The 13,112-nt window shown below is 53.2% G+C and overlaps 2 protein-coding genes across 4 annotated transcripts in view; one reads left to right on the forward strand and one right to left on the reverse strand.

Moving 5' to 3' along the window:
• The window catches only part of EFR3B (EFR3 homolog B), a 78,447-nt gene extending 74,308 nt beyond the window's left edge, over nucleotides 1-4,139 (forward strand). For all 3 annotated transcript variants that reach the window (XM_037066823.1, XM_037066824.1, XM_037066825.1), the window contains exons 22-23: nucleotides 888-937; nucleotides 1,295-4,139. In XM_037066823.1, coding sequence (XP_036922718.1) covers nucleotides 888-937; nucleotides 1,295-1,400 — 156 coding nt within the window. In that variant the 3' untranslated portion in view covers nucleotides 1,401-4,139. The remainder of the gene's footprint in view (nucleotides 1-887; nucleotides 938-1,294) is intronic.
• A 3,873-nt stretch (nucleotides 4,140-8,012) lies between these two features.
• Nucleotides 8,013-10,858, reverse strand: POMC (proopiomelanocortin). Its single transcript, XM_037066873.1, has 2 exons — nucleotides 10,703-10,858; nucleotides 8,013-8,801 (listed from the first exon to the last, which is right to left on the reverse strand). Exons 1-2 carry the CDS (start codon nucleotides 10,832-10,834, stop codon nucleotides 8,169-8,171), a joined length of 765 nt encoding a protein of 254 aa, XP_036922768.1. The 5' UTR covers nucleotides 10,835-10,858; the 3' UTR covers nucleotides 8,013-8,168.
• Nucleotides 10,859-13,112: the final 2,254 nt, after the last annotated feature.

The following is a 13,112-nucleotide window of genomic DNA, read 5'->3' on the forward strand; positions in this document are numbered from 1 at the left end:
TCAAAGTAGCAAGTATGCAAACAGGACTGACCGTACACCGGGACATCTTGCATTTATCCGCTTATTTCATTCTAGTGGTGACCTCTCTGCAGGTTGGTTCCGTGACGATGGTACCAGCCATGACGGAGGAGCACAAATGTTTCTCAAAATTGATTGTATGGGCCAGGGTTGGTTAGTCATGGTGCTCGTCTTCGTAACAATGGGTTACAATTATTAACGTCCAAAATTTACAACTAACTCATACGTTACTATACTTTTTCTTCTCCATAAAAATGCGTGTAACAGCCTTTTCTATTATGTATGTTCTAATATACATACTTAATATATTTCTAATGCACTATAATAATTATATATAAATGCATGTACGTATAAGGCAGATTTGGGGGCCTCTGCTCCCCTACCCTCTCGAGAGGCCGGTGCCGCTCATCCCTGGCGCTCAGGGCGGAGGCCTGGTTACTGGACATGCGCACAGCGCACTCTGCGAGAGGACTCAATGGGAGCCGGAGGGACCCGAGGGAGCATCCGCCCTAACCCGCCAGTTTTGCACCACTCCTTCTTTGGGGTTCAGGAAACCTGGAAACAGCCCCGAGCCTCCTGACTGCAGGCCCGGCAGGCCCCGCTTTCCCACTTGGAGGAGCTAAGGGTCCTTCAGGAACCGCCTCCTGAAGCCCTCCTGGTGTCCCCGGTCTCTGTGTTGTCCCTGGCAGGCTGGCTGGGTGGCTCTGCCCGACCTGACCCCACAGCCAGGGGCCCAGACAATACAGGGAGCGTTCCCTTCCCGAGGCTGCACTGCCCGGATCTGCAGTACAAGCCTCGGACAGGCAGGCTGGTGACAGCCGGCGGAGGCGTGGGGCGCCCTGGCTCACGCTCCCTCTGTTTGTGCCTAGGCATCGCTGTTGCAGAGCAAGCTCAATCAGATCTTTGAAATCACCATCCGGTAAGTGGCAGCCCTGGGTGGGGGCCCCCTCCCTCTGCGGTCCAGCGTGGGCACCCCCTCCTGAGTCTTCCTCTCACACTGGTCTGCAGTCCTCCCTCTCTCCCGCCTCTGTCTCCAGGGCTGGAATCAGCCAACTCTCCCCAGAAAAAGAAATCACAGGCTAGGGAGGGACAAGAGACAGTTCAGTGAATTGAGGAGGAGAGCCAGGGGTCCTTGTTTCCCAGGTGGAGACTCTACTTTCTCAAGTAACAGTGTCGCAGCAGAGCCTGCCATGAAGCTCTAGGTTCTAGAACAACTTCAAAGGCATGGGGTGGGACCCCATCCTCAGCCCTTGCCCTCCGTGTGTCCTTACCCCAGGCCCCCGCCAAGCCCATCAGGAACCATCACTGCAGCCTACGGCCAGCCTCAGAACCACTCCATCCCCGTCTACGAGATGAAGTTTCCAGATCTGTGTGTGTACTGAAGTTCCAGGCATGGAGCTTCTCAGAGGGGTGGGGTCTGAGGGAGTGGCTCCCCCTCACCCCCACCCCTACTGCGTGCACATCTCACTGGGATCTCAGAAAAGGTCATCTTGGCAAGGGCAGCCCCTTCCCAGCCAAGCAAGGTGGACTCTCAGGCCTTCCCGTTTGCCTCTTGTCTTCCCTGAGGGGACCTGCCCCTCTAGGGCTCATAAGTGTCTCACCTGTACCCTGAAGTCTCCTCCTTTGTGCCACGGGGCCAATAACTGTGCAGCGTCTGAGATCCCAAGAGCTCCACATGATATGACAAGTGAACGGCTTTCGCGGTGTCGGGGCGGGAAGGGCACAGGTGCCCTCTCCCCCACCCCGACAGGACTAAGTGGAGACGCAGTGGTCAGAGGAAGCCTTGGGCTGCTGTCAGGAGGGAGTCCTGCTGTGGGAGCTGGAGAGCGGGGTGACTGTCTCCCCAGAGCACCCCCTCCCTCCAGTCCCAAGACCCTCAAGTCCCCAGTGTCTCTTCCACTCTCCTGCTCACCCTGCCAGCTGTCTTTTTGTGATTCTCTGTTGTTAATTAATGTTGAGCCCTTATAGCAGGAGCTGGGGTAGAGATATCACAGCTGTGGTGGGGCGGTGGGGGTGGGGTGGTAACAAAGGAGAGAATGAAGGTCAGGCAGCGGCTGGTGGGGGCAGGCTCTCCCCAGGCTGGGCCTGCCTGCTCCCCCCCCCAGAGGGGCAGCAGGGGGCAGACCCCTGTGCAGGGTCTTCCCACCTCTTTTGCTCGGAGGAAGCTGGCTTGGCCCTCCCATGGCTCTCCCCTTTCTGGATGTTTCTCTGAGTCGAGCTCTCTCTCTCTCTGTCCCCTTTCTTCCTGGGGAGCCCACCGTGTTTCTACAGCCTCTGGGTTGAGGGAGGGCAGCGCCCTCGAATCTGGTTCTAATGACTCAAAAAGAGGAGGAACAGCCGGCCCCAGGCCTGCCCGCCACGTCCCCCACCAAAGAGGCTCCTGGCCTGGCTGGGCTGCAGGGGGGAGGGGATGATAGTGGCGGTGAAGCTCTTTGGGACTCAAGGATGTCAGAAGTCAACCTTTTGGATGTTTCATTTGAGGAAAGAAGGATCCGGCGCCTGATACTGGAATGATTTTTTATTTTTATTCTTTTTACTCTTTGGACAAAGTCTGACCGCAGTGCCCACTGCCGAAGCTTCAGGCCTGGGGAGAGCGGTGGAGGCCCCTTTGGGTTTTCGCGTTTCCCCTGAGTCCGGTTGGCCTGTCTGGGTTAGGAGGAGGGGCTGGGAGGCTGCCTGCTGTGCCCTCTGCTTCCCCTTTGCCCCCCTGGGGCTTTCGTGTCTCTAACAGGACCCCCCACCTGGGCTCTCCCCACTCCCTGCCCCCTCTTCTGCAGTGAGGCAGCGCCCTACGGCCCCAAATAATTCCTCTCTTCCAGTGAAACTCCATTCACAGTGAGGTGGGAATAGCCAAGTTATTTTTCTGTGGAGAATTTGTTTTTCAAAAAGAGGGAGTGCAAATTGATTTCTTGACCCAAAGGAATCCCTTACAGGGTACAGTTTTAGGCGGTGTGGGTGGGGTCAGAAGGGATGGGCTCTCTGCTGAGAGGGCCCAGGCTTGCAGGGCCCGAGGGGTACACCTCTGCGAGATGCACAGATGCACAGCGAGGGCCTGGTGATCTGGGCAGATGGGTGGATTTTCGCCAGTCGGGAGAAATTTAACATATGCCTTTCCCATCACTTGTGCAGTAAGGGGGCTTTCTGGCTCTTGTTCCTTGAGTTTTGCTCCTTGGTCACTGCCTCTGTGCCTGCAGCTTCTGCGTGGCTGTCGTGATTTAAGGACCCAGGGGCCCAGCTTCTGCTCCCCTCGTGGCTCTGAGCTAATTCTCAACCCAACTTTATAAGCATGAACTGAGAATTCTCCTTACTTTAATATCTCTTTATGAAGAAATCACATTTCAAATAACTTTGGAGCAGATTGGAAGGCAAATAACCTTGGGAAGGAACTTCACAGGAAGTCTAAACCTTGAGCCACCAACATGTCTCCTCGCAAATCCTCCCACCTGCATCCCCTGCTCGGCTTTGATGAGAAAAACCTGCTTCTCTCTTGCGCCTCCTTGACCGTAGGGGCCACCTCCATGGCCACTTCCCCCTGAGCCCCACCCTAGGGACTCTGGCTCTGCGACATGGGGGGCATGGCCCTGGAGCCTCTTTCCAGAGCCGGCCGCAGGACCAGAGACCTGCAGGTCCACTCAGGCACCTGTCCCTCATCCCCACCCTGGGAATGGGGTGCATTCTTCATACACTCAGCTTCTCTCTCCTCTGTCCAAAGCAGCTTTTTTTTTTTTCATCACAGCTACCTAGCAAAGAAGTGTTTCTTTGGGAGAACTGGCCATTTTCTTGTTTTTGTTTTTGTTCTTGAGTGCCCTCTTCCTAGTTTCAATTTAAATCTGCACGCAGTAGAATTTAGGCTGCCTGCCAACAGAAGGCAGAGCCTGGGTTCTGGCCAAGTACACCTCAGAATGAGAAGGTTTAAGGTGCGTGTTAACTCAGGCAGTTAAATAGTAAATTAAGCAGTCTCCTTCAGCAGCATCCTTCCCCCCTCCACAAGCCCTGGGAAGGGACGCAAAGCAGAGTGTGCGGGTGCCCAGGCCCTCAGCCTCGCAGCCATCGCTGCTTCCTGCCTTCCAGGCCCCGTAGCGTCAGACAGCACTGTCTTTGACTGACCCTTTAAAAAAAAAGATTTTATTTATTTATTTTTAGAGAGAGAGGAAGGGAGAGAGATATCAATGTATGTTTGCCTCTCACAACTCCCCAACTGGGGACCTGGCCTGCAACCCTGTGAAGATAGGCATGTGCCCTGACTGGGAATCGAACTAGTGACCCTGTAGTTCGCAGGCCGGTGCTCAGTCTACGGAGCTACACGAGCCAGGGCTGACTGGCCCTTTTTTGCTACCCTCCTCTGTTGTGATCCTGAGCCAGCAAGCCCATCCAGACCAGCTGCTCCCCAAAGCCCTGAGCACTCTTGCTTCCAAGCAAGGGGTAGGCTGGGTCGGCACTCTGCTGGCAGAACTTAAGAGACACGAAAGCGTTTGAGATTTGGAAGTTCTATTAACTTGGTTGAGTCATGCCCGTGCATAAGAAGCAGGTCAGCAGGAAGCACCAATGTGTTCCTGCAGGCTCCTCTCATTTGCCTCACAGTGGGGTCCCCAGTGCCCTGTGCCTGTTCCCATTTTCCTCTCTCTGAAAGTGGAAATAAGTGATTTCTTGACTCCTAAATGCCTCCTCTCCAGAGAAGGAGCCCAAGTGGGGCAGGAGAAGAACTAGAAAAGTCCTCAGATACGCTCCTCTGTCCAGCCCTCCACTTCATACACCAGTGCGAATGGATGAGCCGGGGAAAGGTGGGGCTGGGACTGACTGAAGTGCTTGAAGACGAGACTTGAGGGCCACATACATGCTGCCCTTTGCCCTAGATGTTCTGGGTCCCAGAGAACGTGTTTCAGCTGGCTTAAGAATTGGAACAGCCTTAGAGTCCCTTTAAATGGCTCCAAGGCCAGACCTCCAGGCTCCTGTGGAGGCCTCTGGGTCACCATACCTTCCAGTTGCTCTTTCACTGTCCCCAGTCCTTATGACCTGGGTAAAGACTATCATTGAGAAGCAAGGCTATTTTTCCCCATTCCTCTTCATGACCATGAACTGGCATCTGGTCAGCTGGGGGCCGTGGGGAAGAACTAGACCAGAGCTGTTAGGCTGAGTGTGGAGTGTGAAGATGGACAAGGACGTCAGCTGATCTGGGCAGGCCATGCCCCCTTTCCCTGACCCATAGACCCAGCAGGCAGTTGTGCTGAAACAAAACATCTTCCTTATCTCTGGGAGACAGTTTAGGGCAGTGTGCTGCTTCTTCACCATATTAACCTTAGAAATCTCCTGGTTAAAGTGGCCCTTCGTCCCAAACGTGGCCTCATCTGCTGCATGGAGAAGGGTGGTCATGGGCCTGGCCAGGTGGGAAGTGGGGAGAAGACACAGGGGCTGTGGCTGGGACTCAGTGGCCTGCTGGGATCAGAAGGCAGCTTTCTGTGCTCTCTCTGCACCAGCCAGGATGACCAGCACTTTCCTCCAGGAGATCCTAGGGCCTCACCCTCCTCCCCTGTTAGCTCCTCCTCCTCGACTGTTGGTTCTGGCCTGGGAAGAGCAGAGCCCTCGCTCCACAGATGCTGCCGCTCACACAGTGTAACACGTCTGTGTCCGTCTTGACCTCCAGGGCCTGGCTGAGAGTGTGTGTGCCCGTGTGTGTGCAATATGGTTCCTAGTTGACGATATGTGTATATAATAGCTGACATATTTATATGGGAGTGAAGAATTAGTGCCTGTGGCAGTTTTGTGTGTTTTACATTTGTGGAGTCAAATTAGTTTTAAGGAAAGGGAAGGAGGAGTGGGAGGGGCCGGCGAGTGTAGGAAGCATTATTTAGGACGATTAGTTGTGATTTCCCTAGGAGCCGTTATGACGCCCTTTCCAAATAAATGTTAATGTTGTCACCACATGCTTGTCTATTTGATTTCTTTAAAGTAAATGGGTTTTTGAGATGCAAACAGGATCTGAAAATACCAACATTAACTATTGACATTTAGCCACCCCCACCTGCCATTACTTTACTTGCCTCAAAAGGAAGGAGGGTGGGGGGAGGATGCTGCCAGAAGTCAACGTGAGCCCAGGCTTCCCAGCATGGGGGCACCTTCCCAGGGAAGGTGGGGCCATTTATTTCCTCATTATCGTGGGGGAGACTTTATCTTAGGAATCTGGCGTCCGACTCCTCTTACATCAGGGCATTTCTTTCATTGTGAACTCCTGTGGTATGAACACAACATGCGTAAGCACTGTACACAGATGTTTCCCAGCCACTTTGATCATACCGCCCACTTGTATGTCTGATGCAGCTGACATGTATGTGTACTTCTCTTTGTGTGTGTGTAAGTATCCGTGAGTCTCCTGTGAATCAGAAATGTGTGTGGCTGCAAACCTATGGCCTCAGCATTGTTAAAACGTATTGGGGACATGTAACAGAACCCCAGCCCATGGCCTCTGCCCTAATGATTTCCCTGAGGGGATCACAGTACACACACACACAGCAAGAACGCTGCTAGCCAATCCTGACTGCCTGCCCCCCACTGAGGAGGGGCTGGCTGCATGAACACCGAAAATGAGCGGGTGCAGCTGGAAGAGATCACGACTTTCCCAGTGGAAGTGGACTTGAGCCTGGGCTCATGTTGGAACAGGGGTAATGTTCAGAGTGATGGGGGAAGGTGGGGAGTTCCAGGCAGAGGGTGAAGGAGGATGGGAGAAGAGGGAGCAGATCAGCAGGTGGGGGCATGAGAAGGGGGTTCAGTGAGGGACGTGAACTTCATCGACAAGCGCTCCCAGTACACCATGCCCTCTCATTTGGATTGGTGGAAAATTGGGGTGGGACTTTTTTATCTCTTGAGCCAGGGACTGTGGGGAAAGCAAGATTTTGCATTCATGACCATGAAGGATTGGTATCAAATGGGCTGGGAGGAGAGTGACTGGAGACAAGGAGACCAGTCAGTGAGGAGGCTGTTACCACAGTGGAGGCCTGAGCCAGGAGCATGAGAAGGATGAGAAGGGCTTAGGCTGGCAACATGGGGAGGGGAGCATGTGGACAGAGCTGGGCCGGGGGTGGGGGGGACAGAGACCCCAAGGCTTGAGCCCACGGGGCTGGAAGTCTCCATGCACGTTGTGTGTTATTTGTACAGGCGTGTCTCTGTGGGTGTGCATCTACGTGAGTGAGCCCCTGTGTTTGAGAATGTCTGTCTGTGAAGGAAGCCAGATAGGAACTGACATGAACCACCAGCACTCACACTTAGCTTCTCAGTGACAACAGGCTAATCAAATTCATTTCAAAAATTAATTTGCACAAGAGCCCTCACACTAGGAAGGGAGGGGAAGAACTAAATCTTGGAGAAGGTCAGAGGCTTGCCTAAGGTCACAGGGGTAGCTAGATCTGGGGCACATTAGCACAGCTTCCCACCTTGCACCCCAGAGTGCCCTTCCAGTTGCTGTTGAGCTTCAGGCCTGGCAGGCTGACTCTTGGACAGGTGCCAGGGTCACTTGTAGCAACCGTGCTTTTTGATGCATCTACTAGCTGAGCGTCTTTTCACACTCAGCGCAGGTTGGAGCTGTTCCCTAAATCAGGGGTGTCACGTTCATTCTCACTGGGGGCCACATCAGCCTCCCGGTTACCTTCAAAGAGCCTAATGTAATTTTAGGACGTGTAAATATAACTGCTTAACTAGGGGCAAGGAGCTCAGTGCAGCAGCTGGGGAGATGGCGGCAGATAACACAAGGCGGAGGGCCAGATCCAGCCTGGGGCCTCTGTTTGCCACCTGTGCACCAATCTATCTGGCCCCTTTAAGACCCACTTAATTGAGGGGATAGGAAAGCACATTTCCTTCCCATTCCCACTCTGTCTTATGAAATATACCGACGATGCCTGGTCACATGGAAACCATTATGTCTCTCCTCCACTATATGCTGCTTTTCGATGGATACGTATTTTTATTTTATTCACTCAGTCAACATTCCAAGTCAGAGGCAGATGTGCAACTTGAAAAGTTTTATTTCCTAACTACGGGCAGCTTTAACAGACTGAACACCTGCCGCTCCCATCACCGGAGCGAGTAGCGGAGGGCAGGAGAGGAGAGGGGGCTTTGGGGTCAACTTCCCAGGGAGAGAAGCCCCATGCCCTGCTCGGCCCTCACTGGCCCTTCTTGTAGGCGTTCTTGATGATGGCGTTTCTGAACAGCGTCACCAAGGGCGTCTGGCTCTTCTCTGACGTCATGAAGCCGCCGTAGCGCTTGCCCTTGGGCGGGTTGCCCCAGCGGAAGTGCTCCATCTTATAGGGGCCCCCCTCCTCCTTCGCCGCCGCCTCCGCCCCGGCCACCAGGCGGTACTCCAAGCCGGCCCGGGCCGCAGCGCCCTCGGCCGAGCGCTCAGGGCTCAGCGCCGGCTCGCGCCGCAGCCCAGCCTGCTCCCTCTTGAACTCGAGGGGGAAGACCTCGGCCGACTCGTCCTCAGCGCCGTTGGGGTACACCTTCACTGGGCGCCGCTTCTTGCCCACCGGCTTGCCCCAGCGGAAGTGCTCCATGGAGTAGGAGCGCTTGTCCTCGCGAGGGCCCGGCTCGGCGCCAACGCCCGCGGCCGCCACCTCCTCCTCCTCCCGCTTCCGGCCCGCGCCGACCCCGCCGCTGCCATTCGGGCGGCCGAACCGGTCCGAGCGGAAGTGGCCCATGTACTTCCGGGGGTTCTCGGTCAAGGGCTGCTCCTCGCTGTTGCCGGGGAACACGGGCGTCTCGGCCGACAGGTCGGGCTGGCAGGGTTGGATACAGGCCTGCTGGAGAGCGAAGGGCGTGAGGGCGCCGCGCGGCGCCGCGCAGCCCCGCCACCTCCCCACCCCCCTGCACCACGGGCGGCCGGGGGCGCCTGCCCGCCTGCCTTCTTGGCACCCGCAGACGTCTGGGAAGGAGCTCGGACACCGTCTCTTGTTTCCTGTGTGCCTTTGTCTGCCCGGCAACTACAACGCACACAGCGTTCCCTCCGTGGCTTACCGGTCCTGTAGCTTTTGTGAGCAGTGCCAACATCCTACCTTTTTACCCTCGTGTATAGGAACCGGTCGGTCAGTGGCAGGAGGTGACATTTGTTGGCACTCAGTAAATATTGAATAAATAAATAGGGTTCCATACGAGTCTCAGTGGAGCATACGGCTGAAATTAGGGGAAGAATATCGCCAGGTGGGAAAAGTAGAAATCTAACTTTATTTTCAGTAATGCCTCAACCTTACCCCAGTGATCTGCAGGCCTACCTCATGCCCTACCCCAGCCACCTCCTCCTACCATGCCTCGAAATTTTCCCACCTCCATTGGCACTTCCTCTGTGTCTTTCAAGTCTTCTGAGCTAAAATCCTGTGCTTTCTCCAATCAGTAGACTTTGGGAGGGAGTGGTTCATTTCCCTGTCACCTCATTCAGATTGGAGGTGGGGGAGAAAGCCAGGATTACTTCCCTTGCACGAGTCTCGGAGCCCGGGTCTCTGTGACCAGATGAGTGGACTGTGGTATACACAGTTGCTTAGGAAAATAGCCTGTAGCGTGGAGTTTTCAGTTACTCAAGACTGCAGGGGGTTAAACAGACAGCTCCCACTCATCCTGCTGAGTTGGGAATTTCATGCTGCACAGATTGGGAATTATAACACTACAGAATATTAACAGGAAAATGAAAATGGTCTCATGCTCCTCTCCCCTGGACATATGAAACAGGAGGCTCAAAGAGGCAGAAGGCCCTTGGCAAGGTTCCCCAGCTCACTGGTGACAGAACTGAGACTAGAACCCACGGGCTACTGACCATGACCAGTGCCCCTTCCCTAGTGAGCTCTTCACGGGAGAGGCTGTGCAGTGGGCATCCTGTCGTGAGTCCCTGAATAGAGCCCTCAGGATTCCCTGGGCTCTTTGTCTCTATTTTCTATTCCACATGCAACCTGCTCTGCATTTGTGAGGACGTCTCTGTCTTACCTTCACTCAGTGTCTCCACTGACAACACACAGAATGTAATGACATGCATTCCACCCTCACCAGGCAGGTGCTGGCAGCAGGGTGGGACTCAGTCACTGATGCCATCAGTGTGTCTTACAGTCCTTGACATGCTGTAATTGCTCATTTATGCCTACACACACACACACCCTGTGGCGACCTGGAGGGAATTCCAACCTGGCCCAAAGGACCTTTACAAGCTTCTGTACAGGCTGTGGGTCTGTCTTCCAATAGAAATGCCACACTTTTGGCACCAGTTAGAGAAAAATGGCAATGGCAATGGTATTCTTTCTCCCCCTAGAGACGATTTGCGGAAATACCTAGCTCACATTGTAACTGGTAGTAGAAAGGGAAGAAAAATGGAATGAAATGGCAAATGATATGAGGTTACTTTAACAGGAGTAATTTGGGAGCTAAAAGACTAAAAATGTAAGCTCAACTGAGAAGCAATCATTGTTATTACTATTGTTAGTATGAGTGTTATTTTAATGACACTATCTCTGAATAGCTGCTTCTTCCCCTCCTCGGGCCCACGCTGACTTCGCCTTGGGGGTCTATTCCTGACCTGGGCTTACCCACATCTCTCGGAAGGAACTTCTCTTCACCACGGCACTTCCACGAACACTGCCCCAGCCCCAGCCCCAGCCCCAGCCCCAGCCCCTGCTCCCTCTGGTGCCCCACAGTGACATGATGGCTGTGGCCCACATACCAGCAGGTTACTCTCTGAGGTGAGGTCCTGACACTGGCTGCTCTCCAGACACCAGCCATGCACTTCCATGGAGGCCTGAAGCAACAAGGCAAACAGTAGGGCCCCCAAGCGGCTGCAGCACAATCGAGGCATCTTCCAGGCAGGCTGGGGCTCTGCAGAGGCAAACAAGATTGGTGGGACCCCTGCAAGGAGCAGAACAATGTTGGCCACTCACCAGGAAGGACCGGGAGCCAACATTAACAACACAATCACCTGTGGAGCGCAAGGCTTTTTGAGGACAGGAGCAGTTGGAGAAGGCTGGTGTGCAGGGAGGTGGTGCGAACTGTGCTAGAGAAGAGGGGAGTAGGACCCAGGCAACCACGTGCAATTTCCCCTTTATCTCCTGTTAAGAACCAGGCCCCAAAGAACATTAGGGCTGGAAACCATTTTAGGGTCATTTGGTTCAGCCTCTTATTTGAGCGATGGGGAAACTGAGGCCCAGAGAGAGACAATAACTTCTCCTATTTCTAGCACAGAGCTTTCCTATTTCACCATCTTCATGAAGCTGTAGTTGTAACACTTCAGACCCAAGGAGTAACTTGGGAAACGCAAGGACTCTGAAACTCCTGCTCCAGAGGGTCTCTTCCCCTCCTCCCCCACCGAGATCCTACCATTCCTCAGAAGCTCTATTTCCTGTGAATAGTGTGGGTTTGTATAAAGGCAAATAAAACCTCCGGCCAAATTAGCCAAAACCTCAGCCAACCCGATCTGCTGCCCTGTACATTGATGACTGTGATTGCTATTTCCAGACCCCTGCGACTTTGGAGAGATTTATTTTTAAAGCAACCCCCATTCTTTTAAAAACAAATCATCTTCTGAACACATTACGTGTCAGACCTCGTGCTTTCTGATTCTCTGGTGCTGCAGGTGTAGAAGGGAATGACCTTGCAAAGGTATTCGAACACCTACCAAAGATACTTTCAAGTACCTCGCTGCAGATGCTGAGGTCAAGAGGTCAGGCTGTGTGAAGCCGCCTGTTGCTGCCTCTGCCCCACGCTTCCCCCAGCTCTCGGGCTCCCACGCTGCCAAGCCACTCCCCACCCAGGGCAGCCCCACGTTCTGGCATCAGCTCATCACCAACCCCACAACCACTTTGTGCTTTAGATCTTCTCAACCAGCTGTTGGGGAGAAACCTACTAATGAGATGAGACAAGTGCTCCCCATTAAAGGTGAGGATGAATAATGGTCTCTCCTAATGGACATTTGCATTTTAAAACGCTTGCCTGAAAGAAACCTCTCATTTGTGGAGGGATGGGCCAAATTATTTTTCTCTCTGGCTCTCAGTTGTCTACTGCAGGAAGCCACTTCCTTCTCTCTGCCCCACCCAAAGCTGAGCTGATTTCCCCCAAAGCTGAACCAGCTCAGGGCTCCCTTCTGAATGGTGGCCAGGTCCTGCCTGAATGTTTTCAGAGCAGCCATTAGGTGGTGCTGGCAGCCAGTGAGCCGGCCCATCAGCGCCCCAGGCAACTGGGAGAGAGCATTGGTCAACCTGATGTCCAGTGACCAGGGAGAGGCTGCTCCTGTTGTGGACTTTTGATGCTCCGGTCCAAGTGTGAAGCCTGAACTTGGTGGACAAGGCGATTCGCACTAAAGCTGTGAGACCACACGGCACACTCGGGCCAGAAAGGTGCCCAGGATTTACATTAGAAGCAGAAAAAGGACAACCGCGTCTCACTGTGGCAAATGTAAAATAACATATTAGTAGAGAAAGAAGTAAGATCATACAGATTTGACAGTTTCCTCAACTGTATTTCGAGTCTCCTCAGAACTGGCCATTCTGGAGTGATTTCCAGTTTCTCAAAACCTACCTCCGGATCTCAGGCCTCACCTTTCACCCCGCTGGCTGCATGGCCCACATGGGCTCTGTCTCACCCACACCCTCTCAGAGCTCCAGGCTACTGCTCCAGAGTTAGGTTGCTTCCTGAAATCACCTCGTCTTCTGTTTGCTTGTGTGTAGTCTTTATTTTTCTACACTGAATAAATATTGCCTTGTGCCATTCTTTATTTTTTTAAAGCAATATAGCAATGAGGAGATGTCAAATATAGTGCTTTCTGTAGATAGGAAGAGTGTTTGGAAAGCCTTGGAAAAATAAATAGAAGTCTGTATTTTGTTCATCTTGACATGAGCTTTATTATAGGACTACACTTACTAGAACTTCCTACGTGTAAGTGAATTCTCTGTGAGCCAAACAGGGCATTTTGTGTTCCTACGAAACTGCACCCTGGCCATGTCCTTCTACAAAGATCAGCTGAGCAGAGATGCACAGTTTTGTCCTTGCACCAAGTTACACACGCTCCAAGTCCTAAAACAGAAGCGTCAAAGGATGAATTAAGTCATTAAATAAACCCTAATCTGAACATATCTTAACCA

This window comes from Sturnira hondurensis, unplaced genomic scaffold (genome assembly GCF_014824575.4).
Source record: "Sturnira hondurensis isolate 20B ecotype Veracruz unplaced genomic scaffold, ASM1482457v3 Scaffold0016663, whole genome shotgun sequence".
NCBI classification, from domain to species: domain Eukaryota; kingdom Metazoa; phylum Chordata; class Mammalia; order Chiroptera; family Phyllostomidae; genus Sturnira; species Sturnira hondurensis.

Excerpts from the sequence above, each read along its gene's own strand:
- POMC (XM_037066873.1), bottom strand. The coding sequence starts at position 10,834 with ATGCCTCGATTGTGCTGCAGCCGCTTGGGGGCCCTACTGTTTGCCTTG. Across the intron at positions 8,802-10,702 it reads CCTCAGAGAGTAACCTGCTG|GCCTGTATCCAACCCTGCCA; the intron begins GTATGTGGGCCA and ends GCTCTCCAGCAG.